Source organism: Lissotriton helveticus, chromosome 1_2, assembly GCF_964261635.1.
Source record: "Lissotriton helveticus chromosome 1_2, aLisHel1.1, whole genome shotgun sequence".
NCBI classification, from domain to species: domain Eukaryota; kingdom Metazoa; phylum Chordata; class Amphibia; order Caudata; family Salamandridae; genus Lissotriton; species Lissotriton helveticus.
In genome coordinates, this window is record NC_136058.1 from 106,162,992 (window position 1) to 106,188,553 (window position 25,562).

The following is a 25,562-nucleotide window of genomic DNA, read 5'->3' on the forward strand; positions in this document are numbered from 1 at the left end:
AGTATCACACCTCGTGGAGTCCTGTACCGCTACAATTTTTAGCCTTTCCCTGCTGGAGAAATCCAAGTTTTAAAAAAGGGACTAAGTCTGAAGGTAGAAATCTTCACTGATACCTCCGGGTCTAGCCAGCGCTATATAAAACTTTTAAAATAAATAAATAAATACATAAATAAATAGGGCCAAATGTATGAGGCCGGCAAGGGACGTTCCATTTGAATTTTGAATTTCCCCCACTTGCAGTTTTTCCGCCACAAGTCTACAGGATTTCGTCCAACGGCTATCAAGCCCATCTCGGCCACAGCCTGCTGCCTTGCCCTGCTGAGGATTTTTGACTTCCATTTCAGAAGGAAAACCTGGTTTCAATATCTGGCCATGCTCCATTGTGGCAGGCCTTAAATCCCTCTTGAGTGCCGGTCAAGCGCAATCAGAGGACCACAGTTGATGTTTAACACAATTTCAAATAAAACTTTAAAAATTCATGTTTCCACTTCCCCATATTGGATGTTTAATCTTTTGGTGTCATTTTTGTAATTAAACTATTATCTATTTTTGGATATTGGAGTGGGATTTTTATTGTGCTGTGTTTTCAACTTTTTACCAGTTTTGATGATTCTAAATGCTATAAACATTTTCTTGAGTTAAGCCGGTCTGCTCTGCGACTTAGCTACCAGGGGTGGGTTCATGTCTAAAATGTTGAAACCTTTACTGGACCGAACAAGTAAAGTGCCATTATCACTTGTAGTGGCCGACCATCCACCCCAGCTAATTAACTAGTTTCTGACAGCCCTTTTTAACTGAAGACTTTTTAATGATGTAAAGTGTGCAATGCTGTGCAGCAAAATGTGATTTCATATTATTTATGTGTGGCATTTACAATGAAGTATTTTTTTTTTTACTTTATTTTGATTTTTTCAACATGTTAGAACATTTCCCCCTGCAATTGGCATCAATAATACAAGACGTGTATACAGTTCTATGACCTCATTACGGCACTGTTGGGTACAGACATCACAGGTTAGGCTGAGTCCATGAGGAATGAAAGAATCATGATAACAACAGGGGATGCATATGAGGAATCAAACGAGCACTACACCAGAACAGACCCAGCCGCCCCACTCCCTCCTCTCTCCCCATCAGACCCCGACCCCTCCGAAGAAAATAATTCAGCACTTGTCCCATCTGAATCACTGAGAGACAGCCCCGTAGCACACATGACTCGCCAGGCGAGCAGATCGTCCTGCAGTTTCTCGTCCCTGCATGTACGCTGCATATGCGTCTCCTCGGCCAGAGACCACTCCCTGACATCTCTAAGCCAGACTGACACCTCAGGAGCCCTCCGCCCCATCCAGGTGATCGCTACCCTACGTCTCGCCAACACCAACATTAATTGCAGTAGTTTGTAGGAAAGGTTACTTTTCTTAGGCTTTGGGATCAAAGCTAATAAGCAGTGAAGCAGGTTCAGGTCAATCCGAAGGCCAGTTACGGTGTTTATCCGGTCCACCACCGCCTTCCAGAAGCTCCTAACTAATGGGCAGTCCCAAGCTAGGTGTAGGAACCCCGCTCCCTCCACCCCACATCTGGGGCAGTTGTCCCCCCTATCACCTGAAATACGCTTCAAGGAGTCAAATAGGTGCGATGCATAAAATTGAAGTGTGTCAGTTTGAACCGCGCATTGCATGATACCTTACGTGCGAGGTTCCCTATACGCTTGCGCTGCCCCTGGTCCAGGGCGGCCCCAAGGTCTGTCTCCCAAGCCCCCCACGAGGGCGGGACTGGCAGGGTTGGATCCTGTCGCATGGCTGAATACAGCAAAGATATCAGTCTACGCCCTCTACCACAGGAAAGGAGGATGTTCAGGGTATGGGACGGCAGGGGCGCTCCTGGGAATTGGGGCCAGGCCGCTCTCGCCACATCCTGGTGGCCCCGGTAGTGTAAGTATTGCCCCCCTCCCAGACCGAAGGCCTCTTCAGTCTGTTCAAAGGACACGAAGATCTCATTGGGGTAAAGGTCAGCTAAGGTCTCACAGCCTCCCGCCCGCCAGTCCCGAAAGGACATGTGTTCTTCCATGGCAACTATAGGGGCCAAGATCCACACCGGTAGCTCCCTATGAAAGGGAGCTTGTCGCAATATTTTTTCCACAAACCGCTGCCAGATCCCTGCTTTGTGGCGTACCACATACGGTAGGTCCTCATCTGCTCCCCGACCCCGCATCAATGCCACCTGCAATGTCCGCTCATCTGCTCTGCCGGCCAGAACTCCCATCTCCCAACTATCAGCGTACACGAACCACCGTGCAGCCGGCAATAATTGTGCCGCGTAGTAGTACAACTCAAATCTCGGCGACTCCAGGCCTCCCTCCTCCCAGCTCCGAACAATGGTATGAAGGGCAACCCTGCTACGCCGTCCTGCCCAGAGTAGCGATGTAAGCAACGTGTTAAGTGTGCGGGCAAGAGTATCCCCAAATGTCTGGTAGAATTCAGGGGGGAAGCCGTTACTCCCCGGGGACTTAGCCCTCGGCAGGCACGCTATCACCGCACACACCTCACGGAGCGTTAATATTTCATCCAATTCCTGCGCAGCTGCCCTCGGAAGGGCTTGGAGGGTCAACCCCTGCAGATAAGGGAGGTAGGAGGCCTTGGTGACTGTGGGATCCGCGGCGTATACTGTTTGCAGGTGGGATTGGAGGACTCGGAGAATGCCCACTTCTGAGTGTACTATTCCTCCCGTAGGTCCCCTCAGGGCCACGATCCTCTCCGGGGTGAACTCATGTTTGAGAATCCAGGCCAACATCCGGCCCGATTTGTCTCCTTCTCTATGGAGACGCTGCCTATATTGGCCAAGAGTATATTTGTCTAGACGATCTAAGATGTCATGCACACAAGAACGGGCTGCCTGTTCCGACTCCTGATTCAAGTCATCGGGATCCGACAACGTTTGCTGGCACAGGAGATCATCCTCTGCCTCGTGAAGGTCTCAGAGCAGCGGCTTCCGGACCCCATAGGTGAGGCCCATACATTAGCCCCGGATTACCGCTTTCAGGGCGTTCCACCTGGTAGAGTAGGCAAGGTCCCCCCCTCCCAATTCAAATCTAAATAGTTAGTAAGGGCGGTCTCCCAACAATGAAGTTTTTATCTAAAAATATAGGAACAATTGAACTGAAATTGATTCTGCTTATTCCAGAAGACAAAACAAATAGCTCTAATACATGCAAAAAGCCTATGTCCCTGCCTGTCTGTGTATATGTTAACTATTAAAGCGAGACCTTCTGGCCCTGGCAAAGTTTTTTAGTTTTTGTATTGGAGCATCATAAAGATTTTTATAAATCGAGAGTGGATACATTACAACGTTACCACCGTGCAACAATATTCTAAGCTTCAACATGGCTTTCACATATTTTCCCAATTTTTACACGTTTTATTAATGTATCTTTTTGTAAATTATTGACCCAGTCTTGAAATGTGCCCAGGTCTTTTAAACCTCCATCCTGAGCTCCACCATTCACAACAGTTCTCTTCAAAATCCACAACTTTTCTCCCTTTACAGTAACAGTTTTGTATATTGGGAAGGGTATCATCCTTTCATTTCTGAGCAATTAATGAACATCTGAAAAAAGGCAATTTTGCCCGACCTGCCATCCTGTTCTTTGCTTCCCTGCTCTTTTCAAGCCAAAGGTTCTTCACTGTCCGCTTCCTGACTCTCTACTTCTCTTAAACAACTCAAAACCTTCACTCCTATTCCTCCCCCCCCGTGCAAACCCAGAACGTACATTTCCAAGTCCCTTTAGTCATATGGCACCTTGAGCAAAGATGACAAGATCAGACAAGATCTTGTTCAGCCATTAAACGATGTAATACAATCAGTAGAACAAACATTTTTGATTCTTCCTAAATTTGAACTTACAGTACTCGGTCATCTGTTGTTGACATTGTTTGGCGTATGTTGTTCTAACTTTAGAGGGATATGGCTGGTGTAAATCAGTTAACATGGTAATAAACCCCTCATGTAAAGCCATCTGACAAAATGTTATCAGACAGGTTTTTTTCCTTGTTCTTTTTACCTTTAAAATAGCATCTTAGCTGCAAGTAATTGAAGAAGCCCTGTTTTCTATGCCAAATCTATTTACCAACTGTGAAAAGGGCAGGAACCATTTTTATCGAATACTTGATTTAATTCCCACATCGCCTTTCAACTTTTGTACTTTTACAGATTTGTCCAATGGCATTAAGGTGTAATACTACAATGGGGCACATCCCTCCTCCCTGATTATTTTGGTTTTTCTTGCCCAATGGAATTTATTTGGCATAGAGCTTTTACTATCTTACGTCATCTTTATAAATGTTTTCTAACCCTCAACACTTTAGGTAAATTCAAGGAGATCCTTCTCGATCATTTTATGCAATATTTCAAAAAAAAAAAGGAACAATCAGTTTGCTGGACAATAGGTTTCTTAAGAAACGGAGTTGTGGCGGCCAAGTATTACCATTTAAACATTGGCTGGGCTAAGCCACCAAGCTCTAAAGGTACACAAAGTTTGAAGATTTTAGTGATCTAAAAAGATCTCTTCTTTAGGTAGTATGGTATGATCACAGTATTAATTTATCCACTAGCGACTACGTTATGTGTAGCCACATCTTTAAATCCTGCTTAATTTTTTTCTACTATTTTCTGTAGTTAATTTCAAACATGTCCTCTAGCTTTCCACTCATCCAGATGTCCAAATATCTAACTGGTGCAGAAGGCGCCATCTCCTGAAACTAAGTCTACAATTTTATTGTTCTAAAAATTGCCAAAATTACCTCAGTTTTAGTATTACTAATTCTATAAAAAGAGTTTTTGTGAATTTTTCAAGTGTTTGGAAATTCCTGACCAAAATGTCAGTCTCAAAATATATACATTATTATTTTTGCCACTGGTACATTTAGGCTGACTTTGTTCATCTTGTCTTGTTGAACATACCTTGATAGAGGCTAGATGAACAATACAAACAAGAGGAGAGATAGAGGACAAACATGCCTGGCGCAATGGTAGATTGAAATCGTTCTTAATGTAGTGTCAACTGATGTTAATTCTGTAGTGATGCACAAATACAGACTGTGAACTATGATGAAAAATTCGTAAGCTACAGAAGTGCTATAGAAATTTCCAGTTCACCAATCTGTGGACAATGGTTTCAAAATATGCCCTGTCAAGGAGGAGGAGGTGGGACTTTAAATTATCTGCATGGTGAGCTGGGTCAGCATAAAGAGAACATACATTGATGTCCTGGTTTTGATACTATGAAGGAAGAGCCTCCCACCAAGAAGTGATCTTCGATGAAGGTCCAACTTCCTCAGTGATGTAAACAAATAAATTCCAGTACAAGGTCTGGGTTTACTGGCAGACAAAACAATATTCGCATGAAAGATTGTGTACAGGCAGGATGAACAATAGTACAGGATTTCGCTTTGTCTCATCAGGAAACATCTTCTGGTAGATATAAATCTCTTTTCGTGATGGAATACTCCATTCTTCAGTTGTGGTAGCTCATCAGTCGAGCGTAGTTAAGACCAAGCCTCACCGTGCTCAGAAAATGTATGTTATATAAATGTTCATAATTAACAAAGTTTTGTGTTATGGACAGTTCTGGTAAACTGTAAACACTATTTCAGCAAGTACAGAAAGATTGTGGTCTTTCATAACTCTTATGAAGATTTGTACTCAGCATCAGTCCCATTAGTGAAGACTGACCAGTTACACGCCATAAAATGACTAGGCAGCAAAAAGTGATGGGTAAAAAAGTAGGAATGAAATTGTACCACTGCGCTGGCATCTACCGTAAAAATGTTTTTTAGCTGCTCTGTCTCTACACTGATGAAGATAACATTCATGCAAAAACGTAGATGCTGCAAGGGGCAAAAATAGGAGCGTTCTTCTCATTTCAAATATTTACTTACAAATAGCACATGACGTGCAATGTTGTACCCTGTGTCAGTATAGATTGGATATAGTAGTTAAGAGTGGATCGATGTTAACGTTTATCAGCACCTTTGCACAGCAGTTTTCCTCTTCAGGTTACAGGGCTCCTTTGTAACACCCTTAAATTGAGGGTAAATCATTTTCCATAGTAATTTCTAAGACGTTTAGAAAATTTAGTTTTTGGAAAGACTACGTGCTAATTTCTGAACATGAAGTGGTACAACATGAACAATCTGTAATAAAAATCAGTATTACTTCAGATTTCATCATATAATTCTAATAAAATATGATCGTATTTTATTAATTGTAGCACTTTAAAAGCATTCCGGTAATTACCTTATAACAAACAAACGATATTTAGTGAGCTTGAAATCAGAATGTAGCATACAATCAGTTTTGTGATCTCTGGTTTATTACAGACACACTCGAAATAATTTAATGAATACCGGTCAATGAATTAGATATTGAGTTGGAATGATCATAAAATGCATGAGAAAAAAAAAGAAATTACCCGATCTGCTAATCCACCAGGAACAATAGTTCGCACGATTACACCACTTGTTTTTCCTCCCACTATTCCAAATCCTAATCCTGAGCCATCATTAACGAGCTCAATATCTTCAACATGACCCCAATGAATCTAAAGAGGAATAAAAAGATTTTCGTCAAACATTTTTGTATACATGTACGTTTCAAATCCAACGCATGAGAAAATATAGCGTACACTATAACTTTAGAAACATTTAACATACAAAACTATCATACAATGTTGCACCAGGTGTCTTCTAATGGCTTACTTTGATCAACAAAGCTCCCCAGGTCACTGCAGCATTTTCTGATCCTATGATAAGGAAGGTTTATTGCACCACTGCATTGGTCCAATACAAAGCACATGAAACCTGTGTTGGGGTAACTTATCATTCTTCTTCCAGTTATATCAATAAGTATTGCAATAAACCCTTTATAGTAATAGTTTATTTGTGTTTTACTTCAGATCGTACCGTAGAATGAAATCCATTTGCCTGAATCTCAGAAAATAAGGCCACTTTAGTCCAGCCTTACTTCAACCCATTGGTGCTCACCAAAATCTCAAGTTCGAGATCATGTATTTTGTCTACACGCTTTCTTCGCTTAGGGACCAATGAGACTTTCCCCATTGGGCAGGTCGCCAAGTTCTGATCTATGAAGCAGTATTATTTTTTATCATAATCTTTCGATCATAAATTAAATTTGCGAAGCCTGGCACTAGTGCAGAACGTGGGGCACACTGAAACCACCTCCTTGCTAGGAGTCTCCACCTCAGACTCCGCTTTCGCTCTTCCAAATAAAGGAATAAATAACAGAGGTTCTGCAGACATTTGATATCACAGAGCTTTAAGGAACACTGAAGGGCCTGAAACATACATAATATTTTTGGGCAGCCTCGTCATTTTCAGGGCTTAAATACATCCCACCCAGCATAGCATGTGATTACTCTAGGATGAGATGATCACCTTAATCTCTGGGATGAAATATTCACAGCAGCCAGAGTCGAAGTTTTTAGGGTTAATTTAATTCCCAAAAAGTGAATAACCTCAATCGTCCACTGAAAAGGCGTGAGCATCTGCAACTCTCCCACTAGAGGTTTCCAAATAGGAACAGATACTCAGATTTCTTAAGATTAATCCAGAAGCCTGATATTCCTTTAGCACCTCTAGTAACCTTTTGAGTGATTGCTCTAGTGTCATCTATATCACAAGGATATGATACACAACGGCTCTATGTTCGAAGGGATCACGCAGTAATGTAATCCCCTTCATAGGTGAGTTGTCGCTAATACTCTCCTGAAGGGGCTTAAGCTTACATGCTGGCACCCTTCTATATTTACCTCCTTCAGGTAGCAGCTTTTCTCCATACATTGTTGGACATGGTGGGGCTTATGTAGAGCGTAAGGCAGACAGGCAGATACCCCCCAACCCATAAAAAGCTGCCTGTTTTCCAGGCAACTTTCCCAATTACATGTTATGTATTTTCTTCTCCAGCTTCCTCATTCCCTGACCTATACCCTTTTTCTGTTCTTTTTTTACCTTCACGTTGTAATACGTTACCCTTGGAGCAGCAGTTTTGATCATATTTATAAATCTAGATAACAAACCAGATGTACATGTTATTACTATAGTGACCCAACAAAACGGCACCAGAATTAATTGGAGGACAGTCGTGCGTGCGGTCAGTGCACAGCAGTAAGACTATTTATCTTCCATCCCTTGTTCTTCTAGGTCAATCGCCCATTTTCCCAGAACTGGTGTCGTCACATCACATCTGTTGTCCGCAAACCATCTATACAATGTACTCACCCATCCTCGCTCCCCTGCGTATAAGTGGGATCAGTTTTGCAGGTTCTTGGCTCCTACTGCATTATATAGCCTATGATATATACTAATATCTAACAAGGTGCTAGTGCCTCGATCAGTGAACTGTTCAAGCGTTAGAAGATTTGAGTTCTAAAACAATATCCCCACCCGTGCCTGGTCGTGTCTTCGAAGCACATCTATTACAACCTTCTCCATAATGGGTGGGATTGCTGGATTATTTTGGTTGTATGACATTACAATGCATGCTTTTACCCCTTGCAATGCAATTTTTCACTCCGACTTGCTGTCTGGGGTGTGCTGGAGTTTGGAATAGTATAATTTACTATTCCAACTCCAGTCTGTGCAACATTAGGGAAGGTGTTGGAGTTAAATCCAACACCTTATCCCCCTACAGCAAACCATTTTCGATGTAATGGCATGCAGAGTAAAAGCATGCATTGTTTGCCAATTATTTTACATTGGACAATTTAGGGAGTAGACTACTGGAAAATGCCTTGTATTCATGCAAGTGTACCTCATGAGAACTGCTGTTTCAAGCCCTCATACTTTTGGATTCGGATGGCGGATTTGCCTTGCTCAAAACTAAATAAAAAGGATAATTCTACCCTATCTGGATGTTCACAGAAAAAAACACAAGATTGCAGGCAGCGAACCCTAAGAAATGTTGTAAAGAGTGGGCTTCAAATGTAATGCACTTACAGTTTCAGGAGATGTAATGCCACCTGAAATGCTGGAAGCAGTTGTGCTATTTCGGTAACCATGTCCCCTTGCAACCACCAAATGTATGGATCCTGTAGATTGTTGGAGCAATGCAATGGCCTGCTGATGAGAAATATTCTGATCTACAGGAGTTCCGCTAATGGCCAATATGTGGTCATGCTCTTTCAGTCTCCCATCCCTGGATAACAAATGGAGAGGAAAAAATGGTAAGTGTAAATGTAACATAGAGTACTGATAAGCAGACATTTAGAGCCACAGTGCCATGTAAAACATACTTATTGTCACTACTTTCGTTTTCACCTACCTGTTCAACCAGTACTACTCTCTCATTTGTGACAATTACAGAAACATACATATAAGGCGGGCAATTACAGAAACATAGCTATATGGCTGACAATTACAGAAACATACATATATTCCCAAACTGTTCGGCCAAGGCTCAGATAGAAAGATCTATGATTTGGTCCTTATGTTGAGGGCATGGGGTGTGGAGAATCCCAACCCCACATCATGAGGGGTCTGCATTCGCCTGTTAAGTTTGTAAATGGCCCAGGCACTTGAGTGGACTGGCATGTGAGCCGCAGCGGCATGGGCAAGTGTTAGCGGAAAGGTGCATGGCGGTACTGAAGTTGGACCCCTTTCAGGGGGAAGATGTTTCCCTGGCAAGCTGCTGAGTGTAGGAGCGGCAATGCTGCAGCACATGATATAGGGGCATGTTGCATTACTACTCAAACCTTTTCTTTTAGACCACCATCTTGTTGCACACTTTGTAAGCGGGCAGTTGTGGACCTTCCTGTGTCATGTTTTCTGCTTGCTTGATCTACCAAGAGAGAGAGTGAGTGAGTGAGTGAGTGAGTGAGTGAGTGAGTGAGTGAGTGAGTGAGTGAGTGAGTGAGTGAGTGTGTGTGTGTGTGTGTGTGTGTGTGTGTGTGTGTGTGTGTGTATGTATATATATATATATATATATATATATATATATATATATATATATCTCGGTGGTTCTATTTTCCCCCGTGATGGCGCTGCTTAGCGGTGCGTTGCTCCCACGGCCGAACCAAGCCGCCCATAAATCCAAACAACGTTAATCCTCGAATCAATGAAAAGAGCCGCCACTTTTCCTCTGCAAAGCATGTATTTATTAAATATAATTGCACAGAAAACCAACGCGTTTCGGTAGTCACATTTACCTTGATCACGGTTAATTTTTACTTTGACGGTGCATTGTTTAAATTACCCATGCTACCCAAAATCATGTGATTCCCACACTTCCTGTGTGTTAACCTGCAGGGCATTCTGGATAATGTAGTATACCTTGTTCCCATCATGTTTTTACATTGGTATTAAGAGAACCCCCATCCGTTTAATCATACCAATGAAACTACGTTAGCAATATATACAGTATATACAATCTGTTTGATTTAGTAAAGCCCTCCAGTGGGCCATATAGTTTACCTGATTTCATCATATTTTTGCATTGGTATTGACAAAACCCCCGTCCGATTATTCATACCAATAAAACTACGTGTGCAATTATAAAATATATACAACATGTGCCATTTAGCCCTCCAGTGGACATTTTAACCGTAGTATTGTCTCTTAATTAGTTCCCTACTGTCCTCCAGTGGACTGTATAGTCTCAGTTTGTTATCAGAAAAAAGAGGGGGGGGGGGGGGCCGAAAATTCAAGATGTGACGTGACTCTTTTTGTCTTAAAAGTTTTTCCCGGTGGCCACCTCGATCAGACAGGGACATAGTTTCCAGACCCAAAAATTTTAAAAGTTTCCAATTTCCGTCATGGTTGCTCTCCATGTGTTTGGCTACCACGTTATTTCTGTCCTTATTGACTGTTGCGCGGACATGCTGTAGGATTCGTATTTTTAGTTCACATATGGTACTACCTATGTACCTTAACTTACATGGACATTCTATCATGTAGACCGTATACTGGCTTTTGCAAGTTATAAGTTCTTTTATTTTCCAGGTTTTCTTGTTTGCCATTGTTAATTCTTTTGTTTGTTTTGGCGATCTCACACACTTTACAATTATAACATTTTACGAATCCTTGTGTTTTTAGCCAGATATTTTTGAGTTTGTTACTTTGGAGATGACTATGGACCAATTGGTCTTTTAAGTTTGTTGCTCTTCTGTAGGTGATTACCTAATGAGTCCCCATCCTTTGTCCCACCGTGGCGGCTCTTTTCGTTGATTCAAGGATTAACGTTGTTTGGACACAGACGGACACACAGACGGACACACAGACGGACACACAGACAGACACACAGACAGACACACAGACAGACACACAGACAGACACACAGACAGACACACAGACAGACACACAGACAGACACACAGACAGACACACAGACAGACACACAGACAGACACACAGACAGACACACAGACAGACACACAGACAGACACACAGACAGACACACAGACAGACACACAGACAGACACACAGACAGACACACAGACAGACACACAGACAGACACACAGACAGACACACAGACAGACACACAGACAGACACACAGACAGACACACAGACAGACACACAGACAGACACACAGACAGACACACAGACAGACAGACAGACAGACACACAGACAGACAGACACACAGACAGACAGACACACAGACACACAGACACACAGACACACAGACAGACAGACAGACAGACAGACAGACAGACAGACACACAGACAGACAGACACACAGACAGACAGACACACAGACAGACAGACAGACAGACAGACAGACAGACAGACAGACACACAGACAGACAGACACACAGACAGACAGACACACAGACAGACAGACACACAGACAGACACACAGACAGACACACAGACAGACACACAGACAGACACACAGACAGACACACAGACAGACACACAGACAGACAGACAGACAGACACACAGACAGACACACAGACAGACAGACAGACACACAGACACACAGACAGACAGACATACACACAGACACAGACACAGACACACACACACACACACACACACACACACACACGATCGTGCCCAGCTAACCCTCAACTACCTGAGCACAAGACAAGCTTGCTCTACCAAGTCACATGGAGGTTGGCAACTGATCAAAACAGGGGCAGGCAAAAGGCGAGCCAAATTGAGACAATAATGAATTTTGTAACCACAAACATTCATCCCCCAAAGAATGGAGACACCAGTCCGGATGCGGGTTCACAACTTTTACAGGTGGCCACTCAGAAGTTGGAAGCAGCAACATGAAATGTGGAGGACCTTGATGCCTACGGGAGGCTTTACCAGGTTTAACACTACTTACAAGCATCTATCTGTGACTGCACTTCTAAAGGCCATAGCCAACATTGTTCCCTTGGCAGTCTATGTCTATTCTATCACTATGCCAGAGTCACAGGTCAATGTTCATTGGCGTGAGGGCTAATGCTTGATCTGGGCCACTGCCAGACCCAAATACTACTCACGCCCAATCAGAGAGAGGCTGCTGAAGACAATCCCTGAGATCTGATAACATGAGGCCTAAATACTCTACACTGATATGTCCACTTCAAACCTGTAGGAAGTTAAGACTTCATCTCATGCACCCTGAGCGTGTAAAATGATGCAATAATTTTAATAGCGGACCCAACTTGGTCCACACAAGACACTAGCGGTACAACCTCAGGGCCCACAGGTACAATGGTTCTTGTTTTGCGGCTTATCATTGGTGCTCGATCCAAGGGAAGAGGAGCCTAGTAAGGCAAGGGGGTGTGTTTATTCGTCATCTATCCACTTCTGCTTCAAATGAAGAAGTAAAGCTAGAGGTGGGCCAGCCACTGAAATCTCGAGCCAGTCTCGAGCCTGAAGCCTGGCTCAGCCCGAGGTCCAATTGCAACACCAGCACGTAACGAGCCGAGCTTTCATGTGCCTTCTGCCTGCCATCCTCTATGGATGGGGCGGTATGACGATAGCTTTGGAACTGGGGAACAGGTATAAGTCTCAGCATCAGCTCATCATCCTGAGATTCTGGGCAAATCACTTACTCTCCGCGTGCCTATAAAAACGAATATGACCTTCTAATGGGTGCTCACATAAAGCACTCCTATCCCTTCAGGTCGAGTTGGGCTATATAGAAAGTGCAGAAAAATACCCACCGAGGTAAAAACTAAGCCTTAACAAATCGGAAGACAAATAGATACCTTTTAATTGGGTGATATGGACAAAGTGAAAACAGAAAACCTAGATAAATCACAACTTCCCCACTTAAATTGTGCGATCTTAGACAAATATTTTATACCACCAAAACTTCTTTTTCGTCATTATTGCGTATAAAAGCACTTTCAAATATGTGAGTTCAGAATATTAGTCATAGAAAAACCTCTGGTGTTTGAATTAATAGACTAATATTGCTTTATAAAAATCTGGGTCACTTACAGGGTTTACATGACAACTGTCTTGTCTCAGTTTACTTATGGTTTATGTTTAAAACTATTGATCACTTTTAATAAGCACTTCTCGGTGCAGTGCTATAATGTGGCGTATTACTGTCGAAGCTTCCACATGGTAAAGAAATACACTTTTTTCGATTTCAAAGACACTTTATCATATTTTACGTGGTTTGATGTATGACTCGTATAGCAGATATTTCCAGGGCTCACCTCTTAGTAACCAGAATAGGCCTACAGACCACTGATGCCCAGCCTCTGTGAGCAGTGGGGAGAACGCGAGGTATGTCACAGCCCACCTACAATCGTAGTAGACGCATTGCTCAGAAGTTTATTGCTCAACTGTGGCTAGGCCTTCCTAATCTGCTTCACCAGGTAAAATAGGGCGAAGACAGTATCAGTCACTGTGCACGTGCCAGCGGAATCAAAGGCGTAGCCCTCCTCTCTCGTGTTGTTATTATGTTAACTACAGGCAATTCCGAAGACATATTCTTCGTCAGATCAGATGTATGGATTGACATGGGGTTGAATTATTTTACTGACAACTCCTGGGATTGTTTTTCTGTAAAGGCGACACCTTACAAAACGACAACAATTTTCAAATTGTACGTAATGTATTGTGGCTAGAGTTTTGATTATCATTGTAACTTCTCCCAGGCAGCATTAGTCCGAGATCTATATGCCTTGGTCATTGAGTAAGACCTAACAAATCAATCACAGATGGAAGTTTTATTCAATACGGAGTGGTGCAGTGGGCTGGGGTCTTCTTCTGACATGATTGGTTCGGTCACATACCTTTTCCAAGACTTTCCCTCGGGTAAGTTTGAATTTTTGTTTGACGGCGGATCACGGAACGCAGCAGGGAGTTGAAAGGTTGTAAGTGAGGCTTGGCGCTCCGATAACAGGGCATCAGGATGTTGACTAGAACAATCAGAGTCAGAGACAATGTGCTTCTTGGCTTCTTTTGTTAGAACATGTGATGGCTGCCATCTAGTGTTCCTATAGGTGTTCGTTTGCATTTCGAGGCAGGGAATCCGTTGCGAATGTCTCCTTCCTTTTCCCAGCACGAGGTTGTTTTCGGATTTAAATTAAACGTTGCTTATTGATGTGGGGTCAGACTTGTGTGCACACAGTAGCCTGGCACTACTGTGAGAAAATAGTATTTTTGCCATAATTTGACATTCCTAAACCTATAAATGTTTTGTTTTCTAATTTTCAGAATTAAAACATTATTCCTGAAAAAGTGAATATTAGAACAAATTCTTAAACAGAATTTAACATAGGCCTATGACGGTCTATGTTGCTGCTATTTAAAAAAAATATGTATTTGTAGGACTGAGGACGTGGCATCAGGTGTAACTAAACATTTTCAGGAGTTAAATTAGCAATAAATAGACACATTATAACAACTAAATATGCAGCTAGAATGTCTAAAACATTGTTCTGCTTTAATGATAGAAGAACATTCATTATTCGTTGTTAAAAATCTGCTGAATCCTCGAACATGAATTAGGTGGATAGGAGGACATACATTGTTTGTTTTCATAAAATTGTTGAAACATGTAATCGGTTTAACATTTACAAATAATGGATTGGGTAGACTTGCTTCTGTTCTTACTAGTTCTTTATGTTGATCTGAGGGTTATCCTTGCTGTTCCCTAAACCGGAATGATGAGCAAGGTGGAAAGCCACTAAGAAGCAAAAACTGATGTTGAGGCTGTGCACACTGACTTAAGTTCAGCCAACAGAGCCAAGTACAGGAGTCAGATTCAGGGGTGAAACCATCAGTACTGTGACAGCACCGGGCACACGTGTGTGACAGAGCCAACAGCACCCGCAAGGTCCCTGGCAGCCTTGCTACACCACTGGTCAGTCATTACTGAACGAAATCTTTGGTTGCTTACCCACAGCGCCTGGATACCCTATAGGTTGATTAGCTGCACTGTATACATCCTGATTGATTGACAAATGGTGAATGCATTATACCTACTCTCCTGGTTATCAAGCAGCACTATTACAAGGAGAGACGTGGATGCTACAGCAACGAGTGATCACCTACGAACAGCACTGGCAGAGCCATGCCCAGTGGCAAGAGAAGGGGCAGTATAGCTAAATGTGAAAACTGACTTTGAAAGTTAAGCATACGGACTCAGAATCAAGACTGATGGGCTCTTACCTTTGTACGGTGGTCTGGGGCCTGTGAAATATCTGCACTTACACACCTCGAGTAAGGTACAGGATAATGAGCTCTACTGTATGGAGCTCTCTGCAGCACTGAAAAAAGAATCACAATCACATAATTCTGTAGGTTTTCACATACATCTGGCAGGCAGTGTAACACCATAGCAAATTCCTTTCAAAGATGCAAAGGAGAATTCACTCCAGTGTTTAAAGAAATAATAGAAGCGTGAGCTTCTCCACAGGGAAACATTTTCTCCATGGATGAGAAAAAAGGAAATGCACTACTAAGTTTCATTTACCCACGTGGGATTTTCCACATTGTGGAAATTCTGCTTCGGTAGCTTTGGAGTACTAATTTTCCAGGAAATCCAAAGCTGTCAGAGTTCTTGAAGTATTCCTGGGCCTCTCTGTGTAGCCATATTGGGTTGAGAATGATCCTTGCATGTTGTAAAGTCCTGCTCGCCTGACTTGAGTGCCCAACTTTGTGTATATGTTATCTTGGTTTTTGGTCTTTGCCTTACACTAATCTTGTGTGTGTGCAGCAGCCTAAGCCTGTCCCTTGATATTGTGGTGAGGTCCTCGACTTGTACTCTGTCTTAGAAGGGCGCACCAAGTATCATCTTCATTCCACTGACAGTAGACTCCTGTCTATGTCATAGATTTAGTGCATACTGCAGTAGTGGGAATATACCATGTTTTGCAAACACATAGTTTTAGCCAGACTTTTTGTCTAGAGCACTGGAGTGATGGCTTATTGGTCTACTTACTTAAAGTTCCACTACTATGCGCTAACCAGATCCTACAACTACCATTTCAAGTGTATGTGGTTTGTGTACATTTCCGGCACAGTACATGCGGTTGTGTGGTGTTTAGAGCTCCGAGTGAATTTTCCCGATTCATGCCCTTATATAGGTACAATTCACATTACCCTTATATAGGCATAGAAATCAATCCCTTATTTAGACATAGCCCATGTAGATCAAATCCAGGCACGGCTACTTCCACTCGTACCAAACACCACAACGGTTTCTCGGAAAATCGGCTTAAGCAGTTAGGGAATTTCCCCTTGCTTGAATTTTGATTTGTCCAAGAACTCATGTACTTTCATGTACTTTGACGTTATTATGCCCGACTGTACGTTAACCTATGGCATTCCTAAATACCTTAAAGGTATAAATATACCTTCACTTCCTATAGCAAACTACGGTGGTTCGGAGCAGTTCGACTATCTACTTGCCCGACGCAGCTCGCTGCAGCAAGTGCAGAAGGAAGCCAACCCTCCAGCTGACGCACTGATCAAGAGGCTGCCTTTCTCTCGCCGAGAATCCAGCTCCAGTGTTTCCAAGCTCCCCTTGCGGGGTGTTGGGAAATCGAGTCCTGAGATAGAGATACCAGACCTCCTTCATTCTAAACCAAGGTATGGAGCTGATTAGAACCTAGAGAAACCTTTGGTAGATTCTTGTCAAAAACAACTAAACCTGTGCTACGGCATACTTACTTCCTACCGCGTACTAGACTTAGGTTAGGTACATTGGGGTAGGCGTATTTAGAAGCACCAGTTGAGTATTTCTAGTCAATGTTATTTATGTATGTATTTGTATATGGCTTAGAAACCATACAATGCTTTTACAGTATTATTTTATAATACTATTCTCACTGTACGCATTATACTTTGCAGTCTGCCTAACTATTGTAGCAGTTCACTTCTCTTGCATAAGAAAGAAGACTGTTCAATAAACCTTTTTATTGAAAAAGCCTGTCTCTCTATTTCTCTACAATCTCTGTTGAAACGAAGCATGCACGATTGACTAAGTGAAATACTTTTCTATTGTTTCCGCGACTCTATGTATATATTTCTTATTCTTGGGAAACAAAGTTGTCATGTTTATGCAGATGTCAGAAACTAATCCCTTTTTGTGAATTCGAGAAAGTTTCAAGTGACCTCTGAGCTAGCTGGCACTCACTATTAAGTTTAGTATATTCGATAGAGACCTAGTCAACCTCAGTCCTACGTCTAATCTATAGGATATATTATTGCAATGAGCAGAGCCTATTGGGAATATAGCAACTACACTACAATGCACTTTGTGTAGATGTATCTCAAAGTAATGTAGGCCTGAGGGTTCCATTTTGAAGCCCCTGTCCTGGTCTTGTGCACAAGATGGAGGGGAGGTTACTTTCCCAGACACTAGAAGTGTACTGCTATCCTTCCTGAAGTTGTAGGGAGGATACCTTGACAATGGAGTAGGAAGATAGATTCAAGTCTGCTTTAGTAGTTCGATTAGGCTTTCGTAGAGGGGCTACTGATTAGTCTTTATGAGGCACTCCCATTTGGTATATGGTGAGAAGAAGCATTGGAGTGTAGCCTCTGTTGTTCAAGGTGTAAGAGAACCCTTGGGTATGGCCAGACATTTATCTTTCCACTGACCACTATTCAAAATGTATGATGATAGTCAGGTGCAGAAAGCTCACACCTCGCTTTGCCTCCGTTCTGGATACTCCAGACTTGAGTCTACCTTGGAGTAAGAAGGATCACTTTACACAAAAGCTGTGTCCAGACAGCAGCCTGGAAAGGACACTTGAAAAGAAAACCACCAGAAAACGGTTAAGAAAGTGCAGACAGAGAATCCACTTTTTGTTCTGGTTCCAAGGTCTCTTTTACCAAGGAAGTGACTTCTCCACAGAATATTCAGAAGACTGCTGTGTGACCAGAGATGGTGGGTGCCAGATAGCCAGCTTCCTAGCAATGAGGGAACATCACAGAAGTCTTGCAATGCTGGTTAGAAGTTGCTCCTCTGAGTAGAAGTTAGGATCCCTACTGAAACTGGGAATGAACCTGCCAAACCTGCAGGAGGTGTAACTGTCCAGTAGGAGGAAGAGTCGGGTGCAATGACTCTCTGGTGCAGGTAGGATCTGCCAGAGGAAGGAAGGCAGAGGAGAGCGTTCTGTGTGCCACAGGTTTTGGAGGCCGACAGACTCTTCTATTCACAGTTCCAAATAGGAACTACTGAACCATGGCTACCTTTCGATGGGTAGACAGTGGAGGTCGCAAAAGTTTTGGGTGTTGTGGTTGTGCCCTGGGATATCGAGGATTAGTTTGGCTGCGGCGTTCTGGATGGGTTGGAGTTTAGAGAGGAGTTTTTTGTTGATTTCAGCATAGAGGGCATTGCTGTAGTCCAGTCTGCTGGTGACGAGAGGGTGAGTGACCGTTTTCCTGGAGTCGGGTGGGGGGTGGATCCACTTGAATGGCTTACATAGTTTGCGGAGGGTGTGGAAGCACGCGGAGGAGACGGCGATTCATAGTGAGCGATGAGTACAGTATGATGCTGAGTTTACGAGCATGGTTCATCTGGGTGGGTAGGTTTCTGAGGGCAGGGGGTCACCAGGTGTCATCCCATGCGGAGGGGTTGGAGCAGAGGATGAGGACTTCTGTTTTCTCAGAGTTGAGTTTCAGGCAGCTGTTCTTCATCCTGATTGCGAAGGCTTTCTTCCCTTCTTGGAAGTTGTGTCTGGTAATCTCGGGTTCCTTGGTGAGGGAGAGGATGAGCTGGGTGGCATCTGCATAGGAGACAATGTTGAGCCCATAGTTTCTGACAATGGTTGCGAGGGGGGCATGTAGACGTTCATGAGGGTGGGGCTGAGGGAGGATCCTTGGGGTACTCCGCATCTGATCTCTGTCGGTTCTGAGAGGAAGGGTGGGAGTTTTATTCTCTGTGTTCTGTTTGTGAGGAATGAGCGTTACCAGTCTAGGGTCTTTCCTTGGATGCCAGAGTCGTGGACTCTGGTGGCTAGCGTGCGGTGGGAGATGGTGTCGAAGGCTACTGATAGGTCCAGAAGGATGAGGTCTGGCATTTGACCTTGGTCGAGGAGGGCGCGGATGTCGTCTGTAGCGGAGAGGAGGGCGGTTTTGGTGCTGGGGTTGCTGCGGAATCTGGATTTAGAGGTATCTAGGATGTTGTTGGCTTTAATGAAGTGTGCTAGGTGGGTGTTGAGGGACTTTTCGATGACCTTGGCTGCGAAAGGAAGCAGTGAGATAGGCATGAAGTTCTTGAGGTCCGTCGGGTGTGCGGAGGGTTTCTTTAGGAGGGGGTTGACTTTGGCGCAGTTCCGGTTGTCGGGGAATGTGGCGGTCTCAAGGGAGCAGTTGATGGTTCGACGTAGCTCGGGCGTAATGGTTGACGTCAGCTGTTTCGCTGTTGGGTTTGGCAAAATCCTGTATGATGGCGAAGAGTTCCTTGGAGTTGTGGGCGTTGGAGAGGATTTTGTCTTGAAGGAAGTTCTTGTTTGTGGATTTGATGAGTTGGTGGTGTGCCGTGGGGGCTGTTTTGTAGGTGGGGCTTTGCTGTTTCTCCTAGTCTTCTCCAGGCATCAGCAGGAGCACTTGGATTCTTGAGGTGCCGTGGTGAACCAGTTAGCTTTCTTGTTGTTTAGTCTTGTGGTGTTCTGGAGGGGGGGAGAGTGTGTTGGCGCAGTTGGCGATCCATTGGTGGAGGTTGCTTGCCGCGTTATTGGAGTCTGTTGTAGTTGGGAATGCAGTGCAGGTGAGGGCGAAGGTAAGGTGTTCTTCTGGGACTTTGTTCCAAATTCTGCATGGGAGTCAGCGTGTGTGCTTTTGTGCGGTAGATTTACTAAAGGGGAAATAGATGCAGTGGTGGTCCATCCAGACCAGTTGCGTGGTGTGGCTGAAGAAGATGCTGTTTCCTCCTGCAAAGGCGGGGTCGAGGGTGTCTCTCACTCTGTGAGCGGGGGCAGAGACAAGTTGCTTCAGTCCTAAGTTGCTGAGGTTCTCTAGGGGGGCAGTGATGTTGGGTTGTTGTGGTTGTCCAGGTGGAAGTTCAGGTCCCTGTGTAGTATGTAGTCTGTGGAGGTGCGATGAGGTCGGCAATGAAGTTGGTGAACAGAGAGCAGGGGCCTGGCAGTCTGTATACGAGTGTTCTGCGGAGCGTTGTTCTGGACTTGGTCTGGATTTGGAAGTGGATGTGTTCCATGGGGGGGGCAAGGTGTTGTCCGAGTCGGTGGTTGTCAATCGGAGGGAGCTTTTGTGGATGATGGCAAGGGCTCCTCCTGGGCAGGTGGGGCAGTCTTTTCTCATGATTTTGTATCCGTTGGGGATTGAGGTTTGCTAGGTTGGGTGCAGAGCTGGCCTTGATACAGGTCTCTGTGAGAAAGGGGACATTGGGCATGTGAGTATTGAGGAGGTCCCAGATTTCTATGGCATAAGGTGTATTTGTAAAACGCACTATTACCCATAGGTGTCTATGGCGCTCAATAACAGATGTTTATTGTTACCAACTCAATGGTACTCATTTTATCGACCTCAGATGGATGAAAGGCTGAGTGGACCCGCCGGGATTTGAACCTGTGACCATGAGGTCGAACATAGGCCCCTGCAGTGTCAGTCAGTCAACAATAAGCTTTATTCGCTTAAAAAGTTTTTAAAACCATCAAAGCACAGTGCCACACAAAGGTCATAATAATATTCACTACATATATAAAATACAATTAATACCAACATACATGTTTCATAATTAATAAGAGAAGACCGTTTAAATAACTTGACCCTTACAAACACAATACTTGGCATTCAATAAATAATTAAAAAGATTGTCACCCACTGAATTTACATTTCTAAAAAGTACATGACAATAAAAAATTAATGTCGATAAATACTCCTCAATCATGAAGTCGCCACATGTGCAAAAATAGAAGGCTCATATCATAATAACTGCATCTTATTTCTTCGTCTAATTGCCCCTGTGATGTAACTAGCCACTCCAAAACATACCATCGGGGACCTCAGACATTGCAGATACATCAGGGCTGGCCTGACCTGTTCAAAATTACAGCCCTTTAACAGTGGCAATATGATTTTCTTGCGTATAGTCACATAAAAATCGCAAAAGAAGATCATATGTAAGGTGTTCTGGTCTGAAAAGTTATCACAGGGGCATGGACCAAAAGCCCCCTCCTTCGAAAAGCCCTTTGGGAAAGAAAGTAGCCATGGAAGCATATCGTATTTAAATCTTATCAGTACAAACACATGAAATGGTTTGTTTATATATGTTAAGTACGGCTGAATTCCACTCCCAGAACTTAGCATTACAAAACTTCTAACTTAGGGTTTGACCAGCTCACCTTGTTCCCTCGTCAACATACACCTATTTAGGAACTGGAGTTTGATGGCTTTAATAGCCACTGTACTCAATGCCCTTGGGTTTGTAAACAGGTCTGGGCTGCCTAAAACGTGCACACCGATGAGAGGCATGTGAGTCTAGGACAGTGTCTCCTATGAATGAGCAGTGCGGACCCTAAGTAACAGTCTCTTAATCATGCAGTTTTGTCATCTGCACTAGTCCTGTTATCATCAGCGCTATTCTTATTGTTGTCATCTGCACTAGTCTCATTGTTATCATCAGCGCTATTTAGTGTTGTCATCGGCACTAGTCTCATTGTTGTCATCAGCGCTATTCTCACTGTTCACGTTTGCACTAGTCCCACTGTTATCATCAGAGCTATAGTCATTGTTATCATCAGTGCTATTCTCATTGTTGGCATCGGCACTAGTCCCATCGGTATCATCAGTGCTATTCTCATTGTTGGCATCGGCACTAGTTCCATTGTTATCATCAGTGCTATTCTCATTGTTGTCATAGGCATTAGTCCCATGGTTATCACTGCTATTCTAATTGTTGGCATCGGCACTAGTCCCATTGGTATCATGAGTGCTATTCTCATTGTTGTCATGGGCACTAGTCCCATGGTTATCAGTGCTATTCTCATTGTTGGCATTGGCACAAGTCCCAGTGTTATCATCAGTGCTATTCTCATTGTGGTCATGGGCACTAGTCCCATGGTTATCAGTGTTATTCTCATTGCTGTCATGAGCAATAGTTCCATTGTTATCATCAGTGCTATTCTCATTGTTGGCATCAGCACTAGTCCCACTGTTATCAGTGCTATTCTCATTGCTGAATAGTCCCATTGTTATCATCAGTTCTATTCTCTTTGTTGGCATCAGCACTAGTTCCATTGTTATCATCAGTGTTATTCTCAGTGTTGGCATCAGCACTAGTCCCATTGTTATCATCAGTGCTATTCTCATTGTTGGCATCAGCACTAGTCCCATTGTTATCAGTGCTATTCTCATTGCTGAATAGTCCCATTGTTATCATCAGTTCTATTCCCTTTGTTGTCATGGGAACTAGTCCCATGGTTATCAGTGCTATTCTCATTGTTGGCATTGGCACACGTCCCATTGTTATCATCAGTGCTATTCTCATTGTTGTCATGGGCACTAGTCCCATGGTTATCAGTGTTATTCTCATTGCTGTCATAAGCAATAGTTCCATTGTTATTATCAGTGCTATTCTCAAAGTTGGCATCAGCACTAGTCCCATTGTTATCAGTGCTATTCTCATTGCTGAATAGTCCCATTGTTATCATCAGTTCTATTCTCTTTGTTGGCATCAGCACTAGTTCCATTGTTATCATCAGTGTTATTCTCAGTGTTGGCATCAGCACTAGTCCCATTGTTATCATCAGTGCTATTCTCATTGTTGGCATCAGCACTAGTCCCATTGTTATCAGTGCTATTCTCATTGCTGAATAGTCCCATTGTTATCATCAGATCTACTCTCTTTGTTGGCATCAGCACTAGTTCCATTGTTATCATCAGTGTTATTCTCATTGTTGGCATCGGCACTAGTCCCATTGGTATCATCAGCACTATTCTCATTGTTCGCATCGGCACTAGTCCCATGGTTATCAGTGCTATTCTCATTGTTGGCATCGGCACTAGTCCCATTGTTATCATCAGTGCTATTCTCATTGTTGACATCGGCACTAGTCCCATTGGTATCATCAGCGCTATTCTCATTGTTGTCATGGGCACTAGTCCCATTGTTATCAGTGCTATTCTCATTGCTTGCATCGCACTAGTCCCATTGGTATAATCAGTGCTATTCTCATTGTTGGCATTGGCACTAGTGCCCTTGGTATCATCAGCGCTATTCTCATTGTTGTCATGGGCAATAGTTCCATTAGTATCATCAGTGCTATTCTCATTGTTGGCATCAGCACTAGTCCCATTGTTATCAGTGCTATTCTCATTGTTGGCATCGGCACTAGTCCCATTGGTATCATCAGCGCTATTCTCATTGTTGTCATGGGCACTAGTCCCATGGTTATCAGTGCTATTCTCATTGCTTGGATCGCACTAGTCCCATTGGTATAATCAGTGCTATTCTCATTGTTGGCATTGGCACTAGTCCCCTTGGTATCATCAGCGCTATTCTCATTACTGTCATGCGCAATAGTTCCATTGTTATCATCAGTGCTATTCTCAGTGTTGGCATCAGCACTAGTCCCATTGTTATCATCAGTGCTATTCTAATTGTTGGCATCAGCACTAGTCCCATTGTTATCAGTGCTATTATCATTGCTGAATAGTCCCATTGTTATCATCAATTCTATTCTCATTGTTGGCATCGGCACTAGTCCCATTGGTATCATCAGCGCTATTCTCATTGTTGTCATGGGCACTAGCCCCATGGTTATCAGTGCTATTCTCATTGTTGGCATTGGCACTAGTCCCATTGTTATCATCAGTGCTATTCTCATTGTTGGCATCGGCACTAGTCCCATTGGTATCATCAGCGCTATTCTCATTGTTGTCATGGGCACTAGTCCCATGGTTATCAGTGCTATTCTCATTGCTTGCATCGCACTAGTCCCATTGGTATAATCAGTGCTATTCTCATTGTTGGCATTGGCACTAGTCCCCTTGGTATCATCAGCGCTATTCTCATTGTTGTCATGGGCACTAGTCCCATTGGTATCATCAGTGCTATTCTCATTGTTGGCATCGGCACTAGTCCCATTGGTATCATCAGTGCTATTCTCATTGTTGGCAACGACACTAGTCCCATTGGTATCATCAGTGCTATTCTCATTGTTGTCATGGGCACTAGTCCCATGGTTATCAGTGCTATTCTCATTGTTGGCATTGGCACAAGTCCCATTGCTATCATCAGTGCTATTCTCAATGTTGTCATGGGCACTAGTCCCATGGTTATCAGTGCTATTCTCATTGCTGTCATGAGCAATAGTCCCATTGTCATCATCAGTGCTATTCTCATTGTTGGCATCGGCACTAGTTCCATTGTTATCATCAGTGCTATTCTCATTGTTGTCATAGGCATTAGTCCCATGGTTATCACTGCTATTCTAATTGTTGGCATCGGCACTAGTCCCATTGGTATCATGAGTGCTATTCTCATTGTTGTCATGGGCACTAGTCCCATGGTTATCAGTGCTATTTCATTGTTGGCATTGGCACAAGTCCCATTGTTATTATCAGTGCTATTCTCATTGTTGTCATGGGCACTAGTCCCATGGTTATCAGTGTTATTCTCATTGCTGTCATGAGCAATAGTTCCATTGTTATCATCAGTGCTATTCTCATTGTTGGCATCAGCACTAGTCCCATTGTTATCAGTGCTATTCTCATTGCTGAATAGTCCCATTGTTATCATCAGTTCTATTCTCTTTGTTGGCATCAGCACTAGTTCCATTGTTATCATCAGTGTTATTCTCAGTGTTGGCATCAGCACTAGTCCCATTGTTATCATCAGTGCTATTCTCATTGTTGGCATCAGCACTAGTCCCATTGGTATCAGTGCTATTCTCATTGCTGAATAGTCCCATTGTTATCATCAGTTCTATTCTCTTTGTTGTCATGGGAACTAGTCCCATGGTTATCAGTGCTATTCTCATTGTTGGCATTGGCACACGTCCCATTGTTATCATCAGTGCTATTCTCATTGTTGTCATGGGCACTAGTCCCATGGTTATCAGTGTTATTCTCATTGCTGTCATGAGCAATAGTTCCATTGTTATCATCAGTGCTATTCTCATTG

The 25,562-nt window shown here is 43.3% G+C and overlaps 1 protein-coding gene across 8 annotated transcripts in view; it reads right to left on the reverse strand.

Moving 5' to 3' along the window:
* The window catches only part of PATJ (PATJ crumbs cell polarity complex component), a 1,530,963-nt gene that overhangs the window by 1,399,521 nt on the left and 105,880 nt on the right, over positions 1-25,562 (reverse strand). For all 8 annotated transcript variants that reach the window (XM_078669616.1, XM_078669595.1, XM_078669605.1 and 5 more), the window contains exons 6-7: positions 9,009-9,207; positions 6,467-6,595 (exon numbers count right to left, since the gene is read on the reverse strand). In XM_078669616.1, coding sequence (XP_078525742.1) covers positions 6,467-6,595; positions 9,009-9,207 — 328 coding nt within the window. The remainder of the gene's footprint in view (positions 1-6,466; positions 6,596-9,008; positions 9,208-25,562) is intronic.